Here is a 17,874-nt window from a genome sequence, read left to right as displayed (position 1 = left end):
CAAAAAAACAACTCTGAGTTTTCTGTTTCTTTGTTGCTGGAAGGGCGGCAATGCACCCCTGCCAGTGAACCCTGTGCCCCCATCTGCTTCCTCCTTTGCTCTAGGAAGAAGCTAAACGCTCCTTTCTCAGTGCGAGTCATTCTGGGTGGGATGGCCACGAAAGTGCCTGTGCCACAGCCGCAGTTTGCTGTGGCAGCAGAGGATGTGTTGGGGCTGTTTGGGGCGTCATCCCAGAAAACAGCCATCTATCAAGTGTTGTCTTTATACAGATGTTACAAGCAGGCTTCTACTCAATACATAATGGTATATCACCAGGAGATTAGGAAGCTACTGGGGAGGACATTAGCTCACAACGGCATGTTTTAAATCAAGTTTCAGACTCTTTATATGGAAATGCAAACAATTAAAGTGGGGGGTGGGAATGCATTCCTTCAGAGGGCAACATAGAAAATGGATACTGGCAGAAGTAATTTTGGATTCAAGCAGTTAAAAGCAGTGGGGTGCCACACAGCCTGATGGTTACAGCTAGCAAATTTATGGAAATGTGTTTCATCTGTCTTTCGGTTTGTAGGGAGGCTGGGTCATTCGTTATTTTGAGTGCCCAGCTTCCTCAGCGAGCATCCCTCTATGACACGGGTATCTGCCAGCATCTCCGCTAATAAAACAATGAACAGGCTGGTGATACAATGACTACTGCAATATCACAAGTGGACTCTTTTATTACGTTCGCAATTGTTCGAGAAAAAATCTGTTTTGGAAAGAGAAGAAAGGAGCACTGAACCGCTGATATATTACAAGCGAACTCTTTATTTGCTGCGTCTGCAATTGTTTAAGATGAAACCCATTTGGGAAAGAAACTACTTTTGCCATTTTTATAGACGTTTACAGAGAGTGTCAACTGCAGCATCTTTCCTGAGCCTCGCCTTCCCTCCCTGAACACCTGTGGTTGGCTTCACCCATCTGCCTTTCATAGAAAAGTCAGTTTCTTAAGTCTCAGACAGACGCATCGTAAAAACGTTCGCTTGGTAACTTATACATGTTGGTGAAATAATAAAGTGGTCTTAGGGAAACATCTCTCTTGCTAGACTTCATCAGGGAAAGACAACTCAAATTCTCCTTAGGGACAAGAGTTGTGGCCTTATTTTTTACCGGCAGTAAAACTTGGGGATCTCTGCTGGACCCATGCACAAGAGTCTGGGACACAGCAGAAGGCCTTGGCAGGGGGGGGTGTATACCTGGAGGGAGGGAGCATGTATATAAATATATATACATACAATATCATTAAAAAGAAGAAGAACTTACTATCTCTGTATTCTAGAGACAATGGTGGTGAAAGCTGCCTGGATATCTGCAGAAGAGCATGTGCAGACGATTGGAAGGGCATGCTTTTGCAAGATATCTGAAAGAAACTGAGAATGATATACAAGTCTGTAAAAAAAGGACCTTCTATATATATTTTAAATGCATTGTTGATTTATTTTAGTTACTTCTGTACTGTCCTTTTATAAAACACCCCTGGCAATTTACATCATATTTTATAAACATAAACTGATTCAAACATGGAAACAGTGGCCAACAATCCTTCAAGCAAATTAGCTTGATAAAATTGTTGGGGTTCATTAAGGTCTGCTGGAATCCAAGAACTGTAGAGCTGGGAAGGGACCCCCGGGGGTCATTTAGCCCACCCCACCCCGCGATGCAGGAACCACAACTAGATAATCCCTAACAGGTGGCCACCCAACCTCTGCCTAAAAGCCTCCAAGGAAGGAGAGTACCACTGTCAAACAGCTCACACTGTCAGGAAGTCCAACCTCCCCAATGTTTCTTGTAATATGAATCCACTGCTTTGGGTCCTAGCTATAAGGAACTCTTCCAAAGAGGAAACACTGGATGCCATTGAGTGGGGGTATCTGTTAAGCACAACAAAATATGTTGTGGGGACAAGAACGTTCCCTAACTTTATTTCAAAGCACAGCTGTGTATTTCAAAACTGTGTCCAGCTATGGGGGGGGGGTCAACGTAGCACAGAGAACCAAGCAGCTTAGTTCATTATAGCTCAGGTGAGCGAGCAAATCTGACCTGGATGTTTTTATACTTATTAATGATTAGGGAATATCAGTGACTATCTCTGCCCTGTTATTGTTGAGAGGCTTCCTTTGTGTTATGTTCCTGAAGTTTCTTCATTTGGCGAGAGCTAGATAAGTTTCACACCTACTGCAATCAGATTTCCCTGTGATTCCAGGTTCAAGACCCTCCGTGGGTTTGAACTCTGTCCAAAAGCGGATGCAAATTTTGTGACAAAAAAAAATGTAAAGCAGTTTTTACGTAATGAACCAAACCCAGCTTGGGGGGGACCAAATTTGTGACTGGTACTATTTAATTTGTGCATAAATTATCTAGTGAGCAGAATAGCAGCCAAGTTTGCAAAGCCACTGGACTACTCAGGATAGCAAACATCCAAGGAGGCTGCCTTAGAAGTGCTGCAATAGAAGCGCCATGAATGTGCAACACATGGGTGGTAAATTAAGTTCAACGAATGTGCAGCTGCAATCCTAACCCTACTTACCTGAGAGTAATATCTACTGAATTCAGAAGGGCTTGCTTCTGGGTAGGTACGGTTAGGATTGCCCTCTAAATGTACTGATGCACACGGAATCAAAAAAAATTGCAACAAGAACTCGAGTGACTAACCAGAAGGGATAAATTAGAACAGCTCGGCATTCGGCAGCATGAAAAGGGGGAATTCTATTCCACAAGGGACTGAAAGTAAAATTGCCAGTACAGTCACACCTCGTGTTGCGTTCACTGCGGGTTGCGAACGGCGTGGGTTACGAACACGGCAAACCCGGAAGTGTTTACTTCCAGGTTTCGCCATGCAAGCACGCGCAGAAGCGTTTTGGGCAGGTCTCGCATGCGCAGAAGTGCGATATTGCGCTTCCGCGCATGCGCGATATTGCCGCTCGGGTTGCAGACTTTTTGGGGTGCGAACGGCACCCCGGAACAGATCGTGTCCACAACCCGAGGTACCACTGTATTGCAAAGACCTTATACAAATCTAGGATGCAGCCATACTTGGAAAACTGTGCGCACTCCATTTCAAAAAAGAATATTGAACAGGTGAGAAAGGGAAACCAAATGATCTGGGGACTGGAACATTTAGGGGTCTGTCTGCAGTTGGCCCTTTGTGATTCAAGCTAAAATGACTATATACTTATCACTCCAAATCTCCTTACCTGTCCTTGCCAGTCGGAGGTATTGATCAGAATGATATTTTCTGGTAGCTTATCATCTGAGATCAAGATGTGATTCAACTGATCGTACACAGTTTTCCTAGGGATCTGTAAATAAATGAGAGCAGCCCTTAAGATTCCTCATTTATTAGAACAAGCTTCATTACCCAGGTATTTAAATAAATGCTCAATCTAAATCACTCCCACAATCTTATGGGTTTTTTTTTCCTTTAGCCCATTAAGCTGGGACATCTATGAAGTGATGTCAAATAAATTCCTGTGCACCCAAAATAATTGGCTTGATTCAAACATCTAGCCACACTGTTTTGCCATTTGTACAGAGTCACCAATTCCTGACTTGCTGAGGATCAAGGGATTATGGAAGACGACTTGGAAGCTTCAACTGGTCCAAAATGCAGCAGCTGAGTTACTGGCTGGGGCTCCATTAGATCTCATACGGCCTCTTTTAAATCAGTTGCATTGGTAGCCAGTTCCTTTCTGAGCCCAATTCAAGGTGCTCTCGTTGGGGTTTAAAACCCTATAAATAACTCAGGGCCTCCCCTCAAATCTGGAAGCCTGCCTCCTCCCTGCAGACCACCTTGAGTGCTGAAACCAGCAAAGAAGGCTCGAGGGTTGGTGGCCTGGGAGAGCGCATTCTCTAAGCCTGGCACCTTCGTTATAGAGTTTTAGGAGAATGCTAAAGACTGGCTTTTCACCCACGAGGTGCATGTTTTTAGGACCAGCCTTGTTTTCATGGTTCTAAGTGGTTTTGATTTTTTATATATTATAAATTGTTATAGTTTTGAATATTGCTTTTAATGATGTAACCTGCCATGGGACCTTAGGGTAAAAGGTAAAGGGGCCCCTGACCATTAGGTCCAGTCGCGGGCGACTCTGGGGTTGTGGCGCTCATCTCACTTTATTGGCCGAGGGAGCTGGCATACAGCTTCTGGGTCATGTGGCCAGCATGACTAAGCCGCTTCTGGCAAACCAGAGCAGCGCACGGAAACACCGTTTACCTTCCCGCCGGAGCAGTACCTATTTATCTACTTGCACTCTGACGTGCTTTCGAACTGCGAGGTTGGCAGGAGCAGGGACGGACCAACGGGAGCTCACCCCGTCGCGGGGATTCGAACCGCCGACCTTCCGGTCGGCAAGCCCTGGGCTCTTTGGTTTAACCCACAGCGCCACCCACGTCCCGGGACCTTAGGGTAATGAATGATTTAAAAAAACATTCCTTAAAAACAGAGCCTCTTTATTGCACATTCTGGTGCACAAGCTGAGAGTTGTTACTAACTCCAGACCCCAAAACTTGGGATCCCCTCCAAAACTATGACAAAGATTTGAGACTGTTTGGCAGCATGCCCCCAGAAGCACCGTACATGAGGAGGAGGTGGGTGCCCCTTTGGCACTGAACAGCCCATTTCACCTGCAAGCGGTGCCTGGTGCCTGGAGAGCGTTCGTTGTCCAGGCTGTTGGCTCTCTCATTCTGCTGCTTCGCTGGCTGCCTTTCCTTCAGAGAGGTGCTCCTGCCTCTGCGTCCCATGTGCTTCGCTTCCGATCTGCTAAAGGAGAACGGGGGGACCTTTATCAAGAAAACGAAAACGGCACAGACGCTGCTCACTGTATCACAACTTTCCTGGGCCAGCAGGAAATATCAACGTTGGTTGTTGTGTGTTTTCTAAGCTACCCGCAGATTAAAGTGCAATTGTTTTCTATTTATCTTTTAAAACTCTACCCTGCCTGGTAATTGAATGAAGCACAAAGCAGTTAACAAATCAACAACAGCATATTAAAAAAAAAAACAATTTCCAAATTAAACACAATCACAGAGTTTGGGGTATACTCACCCAGCCCGGGCTCCCAAGCGCACAACGGCCTCCATGGCCGCTGAGGCGGCGGCAGCGGCGGCTGGAGCGGCGGGGAGGGCCTCCCCCTCGCCGCCCAGGAGCCCTCCGCGCTTGCCGCCCACGCCCAGCCCGGGCTCCATGGCGGCTGAGACGGCGCACGCACACACGCAGCCAGTGGCGGGGCGGAACTCCGCGTCACGTCGCATGATGTTGCCGGCGTACAAGACGACCCCCGACTTTAGAGAAGATTTTTCGGGGTTAAAAAGTCGTCTTATACGCCGCGATATACAGTATATATTTCCAGACAAGGTAGATTTCGGAGCTTATATTGCAGCTTATAGGCAGGTTACCTGCTGGAAGGAATGATGAGGGATTCTGTCTTTGTCATCCTGCCACTTAGTGGAGCCTTTTCCATGAAGCTATCCAGGGGAGACAGTTCAGTTTCTATGTCTTCTTGTTGCTTATTTTCCTGCAAACAACAAATTACACTGGAGTGGATGTTTGTACTCTGCCAGCATGTATAATAAAAAAGTGCCAATAAATAATGGTCAATCCATGACCATAGCCACACCAGTGCAAAACATCATGCAATCCATTAGCTATGGATGTATCCCAAATAGTATCCTAGATGCTATGAAGCCCCAAGTTGGCCTGGCTTCAACGTGAACCGTAAAACGGCCACTTTGGCCTGTGTTTCTGCTGTAGTCCATATGCCAACAGAGACCTCATTCTATCCCAGGTCTCCAATCTTGCAAAGGCACATGGTATTTGACAAGCTTGGGCACTGGATAACAAACTCTCTGCAGCAGAACCCAAAGGTACAAAACATTACTCAGCCAGATCTGTACTGTACTTCACGTTCTCACTACTTTCTACCTCTTTCTGCCCCAACCCAAATCAGCCCACCCACAAAGCTCATACATACCTCCACCCTCAGCAAGTCAAAGCATTCTCTCTTTTTTATTTTAAAAATAAACTTTATTCATATTTCAAATCTTACAAAAAAAGATAAAAGATAAAAACAAATGCATTATCTTTCCCATTCCCATTGTCCCACTCTCCCCTCCCCTCTTCCCCTCACCGGTACGTGATTTTATTTACTCAATATTTGACTTTATCTTTCTTATTTGTGTTATTACTTCCATTATCATTATCCTATATCCTTTATTTTCCTTAATATTTTCCCCTGTTCGATTTATACCAAATCCACCAGAATATCAATATATGAACAATATACCATTAAATAATCTTTCACTCCTTCCCATTCCTTTATTGTTTCTTGATTGGGTCAACCTCTAATATTAGCTGTTAATTTTGCCATTTCCACCAATTAGCACATCTTACTTCTCCATTCTGATATTGTTGGAATTTTCTCTCCTTTGCAGTTTTTTGCAATTAATAACCTACCTGCTGCTGAGGCATATAGAAATACCTTTATATTATTTTTGGGAATTTCGTCCGATATCATGCCCAATAAAAAAGATTCTGGTTTTTTTTATAAATGCAATTTTAAATATTTTTTTAAATTCCTCGTATATCTCATTCCAGAATTTATTTATCTCTTCACATCCCCACCATAAATGATAAAATGTGCCCGCCTCTTTTTTTACATTTCCAACATAAGTTTGATTGATTTTTATATATTAAAGTCAAACCATTCTCAATGGCACATCTAACTCCCTCTTTCTAAGCCCATAAACCAACCCCACTCCATTCCCATCTCCTAGTAGTAGTAGCAGCAGTTGTCATACTAGGAGTAAAATTTATGTACCGCCCTTAATCCAAAGATCTCAGGGCAGTTCACAAGATAAAAATACAGGACAAAAGCAAAAATAGTTAAAATAAAATAATAACACACACACACACACACACACCCCACTCCCACAAACACATTTAAAAGGCCATAGGATATTAATCAGCCAAAGGCCTGGTTGACGAGGAACGTTTTCTTTTTTAATTGTTCTTTATTGGTTTAAAAAAATCCATATTTATACAAACATTGTGCAATATCACTTAATAGGTAAGGGGGGGAGATAAATAAAGAAGAAAAGATTTAAAGAAAAAGAAATAAATAAATAAAAGTACATATCTGTACAATCCTTCCAATCATTCCCATTATACTGTTGGCATCATTCTTTTTTTTACAGAGATTTATATTGCATGATTTCATTTCTTTCTATTGTATATACATTCCTTTGATCTTTTTCTTTACAAACACCACTCAATTTCTGCTAATACGGAATTGTTTGTACAATAAAGTTTTAAATAGTCCTTAAATATTATCCACTCTCTAGATTTTTTGTTTTGTTTTGATATTCCTCTTACTGATCCCGTCAGTTTTGCCAATTGTAAATATTCTAACACGGGCAGAGGAACGTTTTCATCTGGCACCTAAAGATGTACAATGAAGGTGCCAAGCGAGCCTCCCCAGAGAGGGCAGAGGGGGAGCCACCACAGAAAAGGCCTGTCCTTGTGTTGCCACCTTCTGGACCTCTCATGGAGGAGGCACATGAAGAAGGGCCTCAGATGATGATCAGAGTCTGGGTTGGTTTATATGGAGAGTGGAGGTCGTTGGGGTATTGCGGTCCTGAACCGTTCAATACTTTATAGGTTAAAACCAGCACTTTGAATTGGACACCGAAACTAATCAGCAGTCAGTGCAGTTGGGTCAGGATTGGTGTAGAAGAAGAAGAAGAGAAGAAGAGGAGGAGTTTGGATTTGATATCCCGCTTTCACTACCTGAAGGAGTCTCAAAGCGGCTAACGTTCTCCTTTCCCTTCCTCCCCCACAACAAACACTCTGTGAGGTGAGTGGGGCTGAGAGACATCAGAGAAGTGTGACTAGCCCAAGGTCACCCAGCAGCTGCACGTGGAGGAGTGGAGACGCGAACCCGGTTCACCAGATTACGAGTCTACCACTCTTAACCACTACACCACACTGGCTCTCCTATTCTCAATATTCTCAAACTGTCTTGCCCCGGTAAGCAACCTGGCCGCCGAATTCTGCACCAGCCAACGTTTCTGAACCATCTTCAGAGGCAGCCCCATGTATAACCTGGCTTGCCCCAACTCCGACACCATGCCTCCCCCCTGCCCTGAACCTACTGCAATTGCCACCCCCCTCCAACTCTCCTCAGCAACTCTCATCCCAGGTGCATTTTTCAAGTAAAACAATACCAACCCTAAATTTAAAACACTCAAGTTAAAAAGAGTAAAAACAACCTTCTACCCATAGCTCAACAGTGTAATCGCCTCTCAGAGGTCCATTAAAAACATCTCAATCGAAACGCTGCTATCTCCAACAAAACTTTCCTATGTAAAATAGGCACCCCACCCCAGTTCCCAGGTGACTCTCTCCCCAACACCTGCATGGAATGTGTACCTGGGCCGTAGGCTGACAGTGGTTGTTCTTTTTTAAATATTCAAATTGTGGCCTATAAAGGATGTACGCTTTCAAAAAACAGAGATTCCAAGAAAGGAGAAAATGCAGTATACTGGGCAGAGATTTTTTTAAAAAAACACAACAACAACAGGCACCAATCCAAAATGAATCCCCTGAAAACAAAAAGATTAGAACAGAAGTTGTCATCTGTTTTGCCAAATGACCCTGAAGTTCTATATAGCTGTTAAATATTTCTGTGTTTCACTCTAGCTATCTCTGCCTGAATGATAAAAAGGCACTTGCACTTACATAAGACACGGTGTCAGAGACATTGTCTGCTGGTTGTCTGCTTCCAATATTCCTGTCCTCTTCAGGCACTTCAACCTGTTTGTACAAGAGTCGGTAAAACAAGGAGCACACACCACACTGGTTCTGGGACTGGCTAATCCTGAGGTCTGCTCTGGCACCATTACAGCGACATTGCAATCAAACGCTATTGAGCAGCAAGTCCTGGCTGGAGCATACGACTGAAATCGAATAATCCACTTTTTCCCCATAAATTGCAATATGCTGCATTTTCTGTTGAACAATGCAGATCTATTGCATGGTCTGTCAGACATGGGTGAGAAGGAGCAGAGAATTATCTTCTCCCCTTGTGTGAAACCCTCTTCAAAAAGCAAGTACCGCGTTTCTCCTAAAATAAGACATAGCCATAAAATAAGCCATAGAAGGATTTCTATGCATTTGCGAAATATAAGCCGTTCCCCGAAAATAAGCCATACCCCGAAAATAAGCCACACCCCGAAAATAAGCCATAGTGAAGCGGCACCTCCAATTAAAACAGCATGGAGAGGCATGGCTATGCAGTGTACTGATGCGACGCGGTTAAAATAAGACATCCCCTGAAAATAAGCCATACTGTGTTTTGTTGTGGGGAAAAAAATATAAGATGGTGTCTTATTTTAGGAGAAACACAATACCTCTGGTTAAGGCAAATCAATAGATTTATAAAACTGCCATACTTGACTCACAACCCCTTTACAGTCGGACCTCGGGTTATGTACTTAATTGGTTCCGGGTCGCTGTACGTAACCCGAAAAATGGACTTTGCGCATGCGCGAAGCATGCAGACCGCTTCTGCGCATGTGCGGCGGGTTACGCTTCCAGGTTACGGGAGTTCATAACCCGAAAAGTACGCAACCCAAAACGTATGCAACCCGAGGTACGACTGTACTAAGAAACGGCAAAGCATTTGTGCTTATCAGTTACTGTACATTCAATTATTTTTATGCACTTACAGGACTGGGTGGCTCTCTCTGGTTTCTGACGCTGTGGAGGCTCCCAATTTCTGCTTGAGAGCTTGAATGTGACATTCCTTCAAAGTAAGGTCTATAGTAGGGAAACAAATGACACCGTAACGTTGGTTTTTTTTGCTAGGAGCTCCAAAACATGGCCAAAACCTCTAGAAACAGTGTGCCAAAACGCAAGAGGTTGCTGTCGGTCCTTCCCAAGATCTCTCCCTCCCCCATGTGCAAAACTGCTGCCCAAGTTGTTGGGTTTGAAATTATACCTAAGCCGGTCTGATGTCAGTACTGTTTGTTTAAGAAATAGAAGAAACAGGTGCCGGTGTTTTGCTTATAAGGCTCTGTTGCAAAGCGTTTAGTGCTCCTAGCTTTGGGAGTTGTGGGGAATGTTGAAGGCTGGGCGTATGAGTTTCTTGATAAAGTGTATTTGTATTTAGTTTAGCAGAGTCTCTGGAAGAAGGCTAGAAACTAACAGGGAGTTCTTACTTTGCTTATGTAAATTTAAACTCTAGTTTAGAAAAGCCTTTTTCTTCACTCCTGGTGCCTGCATTAGCCAAGTCAGTTTTTCTGTTGCGCTTAATCTTTTAACTCTGCTGGAAGCGTACTTTAATGGGCCACTGTTAACTGGGGTGCAAGTTCTTCTTTTCCACCTGGGCCATTCCATGAAAAATGAGCCTGATAAGAATGCTAGATGAGCGCTGGACTTTGGTGAGGAAGATTCCAAACGTGTAGTCTAACCATTTTTTAAAAGCTAAAGACAAAAGAAGTTTATTTTATGGACCTTCTTTTCAAAAGTCCACCCACGTAGTCTTCACAGAAGTGTTCAAGTTAAAGGTTTTCTGATGATTGTCCCACCCGTGAGAGCATTTTTTCCTTAATTTTGTATCGTTAAATTTCTTAAACTTAATTCCTGATTGCATAGTTGTAACCAATAAACATTGATTTAAACAGATATGCTGAGTTTATCATTGATTCACCTCCCAACTCACAGAGTTTTTCCATAAATCAAACTTATCTCAAGCTCCATGTTCTTTTTTTGTCCCACCCGTGACAACACTTTTAACATTTAATAAAATTGTCAAAAATATCCATAAAAATAATAAAAATTTAGTAAAATGTTCAGTATCTTATTAAGAACATAGTTTAAATTTTGGTTGTTAATTTTTATGTATATTTACATTGTTACACATGTGTGAATACCAAAAAACATGGTCAAAGTGTCCCACCCGTGACAATGGAATGGCCCACCTTTTAGTTCAGTACCCAGTTATTTTTTCCATTACAAGTAGCCGTTTGACCAAGCAGGCAGGTACCGAAACACAGTCAACCCCTCTGCTGCCCCAGCATCTCTCATCCTAACAGACAGTTGGTTCGAGAATCTGCAAATCTGCCATCAAAATAAATCTCTTCTTACTTTAGCTTTGGTTTAGGAGTACTGAGGACGCTGTCATCATCTTCCATGTCCGGCCCGCTGTCACTAGGATTTTCAATATCAAGGGTATCATAGAGGAGGTCTAGATCTTCTTCTACTTCTGGGACATGGTCAGCTGGATCCTGCTCAGAATCCAGAACCTAGACAGAAAAGCACAAGCAGCGGCTGTTTGTTATCGGCAGCATAAATGGAGGCTGCCCTTGAAATGCAAATAGCATCTCGGCCAATAATTGCATTCAAGTATTTATATCTAGGCACACACAATTAGAACTGTACAAAGAGACCAAGTCCTGAGGCAACACAGAAACCTCCAGAAGTGGTGACATTTTTTTGTGCCTTAATTGAAGTGGGAGCATAATGAGATCCCCACGTGGCGTCCATTTGGTGCTGTCTGTAGAAAAACCTTTCAGATGATTACAAATGGCACCTTTCCTAATAAAACTGGATACCCTCTGACGGCCTATTTCAAAGTTCACATTTGGGGTGATGGCTGCAGCCTTTGCACTGGGAAAATAAATTCTGTTTGAGTGGTAAGTGAGCACAGACATTTTTTTGCGAGTCTAAGAAGCTAAATGAAACAAAACTGGTGTTGCCACCAAGATGTGATCAGGATGTAGCTTGTGCAATCTAGATACAGCTTGCAAAGTACCAGGGAGGTAATGTTCTCCAAGCACAAATTGTGTAACTGTATGCAGGATCGGGTGCCTACATTTTTATAATTCATTTTCCAAGTTTACAATGATAATATTGATTGTTGTCCTTTTAAATATCTGTACACTGCCCAAACTTATTTTGCAGGAAAAGGTATAACCGTTTTCAAAAGAATTTTTGCTCCAAAGGTAACTGCACGAATTACTTTGTTGTCTTGGTCAACTGTGAGTACATCAGGCATATCTGACGGGCAAGAAAACAAGTTCTGCCTTAAGCAAGTGTTACAAATAGCAGGGTTGCTGGGAGACCAACAGGGTTGTTTTTATGAGGGCCAGAAGACTGGGCAGAATTTACTTTCAGAAGTTACCAGGGCCTTGTTGTGCAAGATTCAGGCAAAATAACTTAGGACATTTTACAGAAACAGAGGGCGAGAGCCAGGCTACGTTATCTGGACTCAGGTCCCACTGAAATCAATGGGACAGGTGTATCATGATGTTTCATTGATTTCAATGGAAGTCAAGTTCACCCCTGCCAAGAAAGCAGGACAGGGAGACCACTAAAGTTCATAGAAGAATTAAGGTGCTTTCACATGAAACAATAAGTTGGTAAATAGCACCTCGGCCATTATATTTTATTTATTAAAAATAATTTATAAGAGGCTTAATGTTTCAAAAAACACTGATCACTCACATTATACAAAAATAATGTTTTTGTGCTCTTAAGTTCCCCCTGTTCTCCTATTTCAGTTTAGAAAAGACCAAAGTACTCAGACCATTCAGTTTTGGCAATGACATTAACACACTCGTAGAAGGCTAACAAAGCTTAGACAATATTTGCCGTATCATTAAAATCAGACAGGTAAACTAAGGGGTACACTGCCACCATTTTAAGAGAACTGCCTTGGTGTAAAACCTCAGAAGTGCGGAACCTCAGCCCCCGAGACTGAAGGCTCTTTATCTGCGACTTGGAACTTTGCCCAGGTCACACGGCACAGCTTCCTCAAGTTCCATTCCTCGGCTGGAATGAAGGATGAATGCACGGGGGTGGACGCAGAATTGCCCAGCTGAATGCAGCCTATTGTGCAAAAACAAAGAGCCACATCTGTCGCGGCATTTGCTTTTGCCTCCGTCCCTGCCCATCACGGTCCCCAGGAGGTCTCCCAAGAAGAAATGCAGCCCTTGAGATGATAAAGGTTTCCAATCCCTGCTGTGAAATTTGGTTCCTGTGTTTCTTATGGAAGTGCCCTTAGCCTGATGGATAATGCAAAACCCATGCAGAATTTGAGGGAGTTGCTGGAGACAGCAACCACAGACCGCTTACCTCGTCAGATACCTTAAACCTTCTCAACAGGGCCACTACTTTTTGCTTGAAGTTTTGCTGCTGTAAAGGTAAATGAATTACAATCAATACAACTCTAAAGCACACAATCTCTGTGTGTCGAAGCACAGAACCACTACAAACCATCCATGCACCATTTATTCTCAGTTAATACGTGCAAACAGCTTACAAAAGGCAGGCCACGGCTGTTGCTCATTCATCTGGGGGACTGAGGGACCAGGGATTGGGCCAGAATTTCCGGTTCAGCTAGGACAGCCAGTTCCAGATCCATAATGGAAAGAGCGTGCAAACTGATGTCTCTCTGTGTTGGCAGAGATGTCTCATGTTCCTCTAGTGCAATGACACAGCTGGCCCACTCACTGCCCTGGAGGCCTGGGGACAAGCTCACAGAGGCCTAACACAATCTCCCTTGTTTTGCTATATTAAGTTGTGCTTGGATTCCACAGTTCACTTTGCAGTCTTAGTGGAGTAGGATTAATTAATTCCTGATAAGCAACTTCTTTCTTACTTTTTTTGCAGAGAAGCCAATGAGCTCTTCTCACTCCTGATGTCCAATCACCTATATTCAACCCTAGCACTCTATGCCACTAGAAACGTCTAACAGAAGTGTAATGTTGTATTAGTTTGTTAGGAACAGTTAGCTCTGCATTTCATCCAAAGTCAGCTCCATTAACACAATCTTTAACGTGTATATATATATTTTATTTTATTTTATTGCCTCTTAACACAAGATTGAAAACAAGTAATTACAGAAAATGAGCCTTTTTCATCAGAACACGGTTTCCCACAAACTGACTCTGCAACAAAATCTGCAATCCATGGCACACAGATGATGTTTGAAGAATACAGGTTTGTTGTATTTTTGCATGGTGACATGGCACTAAGTTATCCCTCTAGATGTCTGTGTGTCTACCCCAAACTATCTAATGCGGCCAGACTCTCCACGTGGTTCCCTCACGTGAAGACAGTTAGATCTCTGGCCCACTGTTGAGTGATCTGATAAATCCCACGCTAAGAAGGGCCTTTACACTGGCTCGATTTTATGCCATCCCCACAGCATTCTTACAGGGTGTATTTTCCAATACTCCTCTGGATCTTTGACTCTGCCCATGCAACCAAGGAAAGATAGAGGACTTCATTCACTTCTTCGCAACCCGCAGAGCCACGTCTGTGCATGCACGGGTTGCGATTCAGAGCTTCTGTGCATGTGCAAAGTGTGATTTAGCGCTTCTGCGCAAGCGCCGAAACCCTGGAAGTAACCCATTCCGGTACCTCCGGGTTCGGTGCGGTGCGCAAAACCCGAAAACGCGCAACCTGAAGCATCTGTTACCCGAGGTATGAATGCATTACACTCAAAGCACTTCACAACAAAGCACGACAAAACAAAATATGAATACAACTACTGTATCTTTGCATTCCTCCAAACCACGTGCCATATCTAGTCCACTCTTTCATTCTGGGCAGACATTTAGGTCCCATCCACATCAATGTTAGTAAAATTAATTTCCACCAACCCTGGTTATGGATGCTGTTCTTACTATCGATCTCCACTGCTTCTTTGGCTTTCCAACTCATACTCATCATCATCCAAATCCTGAATAAAGAGAAAGTTTGTTACGATCATCACAAAGGTCAAATGAGGGAAATAAGGGTGTGACATCAAGGCAGATGGAATGCCTTGCAAGCATTTAATTAATTAAAATGTATGCAGGCATACAATTAGTGCAGAACGCAGCTGTCCCAACTGTTACGGATTTAAGGCAAACAGATCCTATAATAGGAATAATAGGAATAATTTTATTATTGGCCAAGTACATTTTCCAACATACTTGGAATTTGTTTCGGCTACATTGCAATGTAAACATACAGACACTGTTCCTCTCACAATACAAAGAAGCAAAGAAACCCCACCCATATTTTACCTCCCTTAAGCTATACAACTACGAATTTAACAATTTAATGGCACAAGGGAAAAAATTATTCTTGTGCCTGGCCGATTTTGTATATGAAGTCCTGTAGCAACGTCCAGATGGAAGTAAATCAAGCAGATGATGACCGGGATGTAAAGGATCTGCTACAATTCTCTCTGCTCTCTTCCTAACTCGGGTAGCATAAATTGTCTCTATTGAAGGCAAGCTAACACCAATTACCCTTTCTGCAATTCTTACAGCTCGTTGGAGCCTATAACAAAACAGAATTTTAAAAAATCCTTCCAGTAGCACCTTGGCAGCTACGAGCCCAATTCAAAGTGCTGGTTTGATGTAAACCTCTTTAAAGCTCAAGCACCTCGCTATCTTCTGGATATTGACCGGAGGAACCTAGCAGACCTTCAGATCTTCATTGGAGGACCTGTTCCAGGTTGCTTCTTTGAGGGCGGTTCAGAGGATCAACTTCCTCAGAATCAACCGTCAAGGACCATCAACGACCAACTGAAGGAGTGGACGAGGGATTTCAAAGCATTGCCAGCAACGAGTGACAAGAAAAATTTCCCCAAGCCATAAGAAAAACCATTTGGATGTGGGGTGGGAAATCCTAATAAGTCCTTCAGTTTCTCTTTGAAGCTGCTGTGATAGGCTATGAAGTGGCTAAATGTTTTAAATAAAATAAATGAATGAAATAATCAGTCCGCTCCCTTGCATTTATGACTTTTAAGATAATTACGAAGGGCTTATTTGCTTAGACAATACCTGTCCCTGAACGGCATCATCACTGCTTCTTGTTCTGAAGGAGAAGCTTTCATATTCCTCTTCGGAATAGTTGTCTGCAAGAAGAATGATACAGAAGCAATTGGATTATGCTCTTACTAAAAACAACAACTGCACATTGGTTTAAAGGCAAACCAGGAAGAAAACTGCAAGGGCTGCTATGGCAATTTCACAGTTGTTGTTTTCTAGTCTTCTGGTCTTAATCTTCTTATTAAAACCATCTGAAGACGGCAAAGTCAGGAGCTGCAAGAGTTGAGAGGGGGAAACGCTTTGGGAAAACTCCGATCCTGGCCTTTCCTCAGTTCTAGCAGAGTGAAAGCAGTCTGCCTACAATTTGGACAGAATTCAGAGAATGATGCTGCTAAAGTTATGGTACTCTCTCTTGAAAATGGAAGGTCCTAGAGAAGGAGATTGGGATACAATTGTAAATACAAAAGAGGAAGTCCAAAGAAAAAATATGGTTGACATTAAGCAACAACAATAACAATTGTGGAACCTATCTTGGACTTTTTGTGGGGAAAAGAAATGAAAGATTGTGAGACACCTTGACTTAAAAGAAATATGTTTAACAGAAAGTGGAGAAGATGGATATTAGCATGGACTGAATGCTCTAAATATATTTTTCTTATGTAACCAGCAGATGGAAAACCAGACATTTTCTTTTTGTATCTTTTCTATTTTTAAAAAACGTTTTTGTCCTTTGCACATATAGTTGACAAAGAACCCAGTGTGCTGTATTGCACAATTCACAGAATACGATCCTATTTGCATTCATTTTGCTAACTGCACGTATTTCACTTCTTATTGCATTTTTTAAAAAATAAAATAAAAACCACCAAACCCTGGGTTCTAACACCCTGGCCTTCATTGCTCATCCTCGCCATTTATTTCATTCTTCAAATAACTCTTCTCCAAATAAATCCCTATTCCTCCTTCCTTCATTTGTCAGCCCATTACCAATATAATTCAAGTTGGGGTTTGTAAGGACACTTAGTGGTTGCTCATGAGTACACGCCAAGGCAAAGACTTCTAAAAACTAAGTTCTTTATTGTGCAAGCTATGTACAGCGAAGCAAAGTTTCAAGCGTCTATCTCAGTGCTCAGCAGTGTCCAGGAATGAAGTCTTCCGGTTTTCTTCCAGCAAAAAAGCCTCGGAACTCTGAATCCCACCTCCTTCCTTCCTGTAACCGACCACAGAGCGTGGGAACCTGACCTCTAGCCCTGCTTTCCCTGTGGTGTTGAGGCTCTCTGACCCCTTCTGAGCCCCTGCATCGCCTTCCTGTCTCCACCTCTCCTTCCCCGCTTGAGGAATGCGAAGAATGCGAGCTCCCACTGGAAGAAGGGGAGGGGGAGCTTGTAAACAGCGGACGTGGATCCCTGTACTCTAAAAGCTCCTGCGACGCCGGCCGCTGCAGGGAGGGGGTTTTCCTGACAGGGTTGTTTGTTGTTTTTTTTACTTTTTATTATTTTATTTAAAATCCACTGTTACTTCTTCATTTTGCTCCCCCCAACTCCAATAGAATTCCCCCAAATCATAAGTCTTGCTCACCATTTCAGAGCAATAGGAGCTGGGGACTTCTGGGTGAGTTTAAGCTGCCTCTCTAGTGTTTTGGTGACTTCAGCAGTGATCCTAACTATACACATGCACTAGACATCTAAAGCACATTTGAAGCGCATGTCTCCCAGTAAAGAATTCTGGGCACTGTTGTTTACCCTGCACGGAATCACCCTTCCAGGCAACCTGTAACGAACAGCAGTGCCCAGAATTCCTTACTGAAAAAACATGCGCTTCAAATGTGCCTCGGGGTGAAGGGTGCCTCCTGTGTGCTTTGAAGACATAATGTGTACACAGCATTCTGGCTCACTCCTAACTTCCTGACCCTAACGGTAACTGAGGAACAGAGAAAATAGCAGGCAATCTCCTGCGTGCTACCTTTTTCTTTGGCTGCTAAAGGAATCATTTCCAACTACCACTATTTTAAGC

General features: G+C 43.0%; 1 protein-coding gene across 1 annotated transcript in view; it reads right to left on the bottom strand.

Moving 5' to 3' along the window:
• LOC117049535 (phosphofurin acidic cluster sorting protein 2-like) overlaps nucleotides 1–17,874 on the bottom strand; it is a 47,359-nt gene that overhangs the window by 22,350 nt on the left and 7,135 nt on the right. Inside the window, 11 exon segments of the mRNA XM_033154281.1 lie at nucleotides 1,303–1,409; nucleotides 3,234–3,338; nucleotides 4,660–4,792; nucleotides 5,431–5,549; nucleotides 8,771–8,845; nucleotides 9,760–9,850; nucleotides 11,180–11,337; nucleotides 13,169–13,228; nucleotides 14,725–14,759; nucleotides 14,762–14,780; nucleotides 15,874–15,947. Of these exon segments, the coding sequence (XP_033010172.1) occupies nucleotides 1,303–1,409; nucleotides 3,234–3,338; nucleotides 4,660–4,792; nucleotides 5,431–5,549; nucleotides 8,771–8,845; nucleotides 9,760–9,850; nucleotides 11,180–11,337; nucleotides 13,169–13,228; nucleotides 14,725–14,759; nucleotides 14,762–14,780; nucleotides 15,874–15,947 (976 nt within the window).

Source organism: Lacerta agilis, chromosome 7, assembly GCF_009819535.1.
Source record: "Lacerta agilis isolate rLacAgi1 chromosome 7, rLacAgi1.pri, whole genome shotgun sequence".
Classification (NCBI taxonomy): Eukaryota; Metazoa; Chordata; class Lepidosauria; order Squamata; family Lacertidae; genus Lacerta; species Lacerta agilis.
Note: the sequence above shows the minus strand (reverse complement) of the source record. Positions and strands in the feature narration are given on the sequence as shown.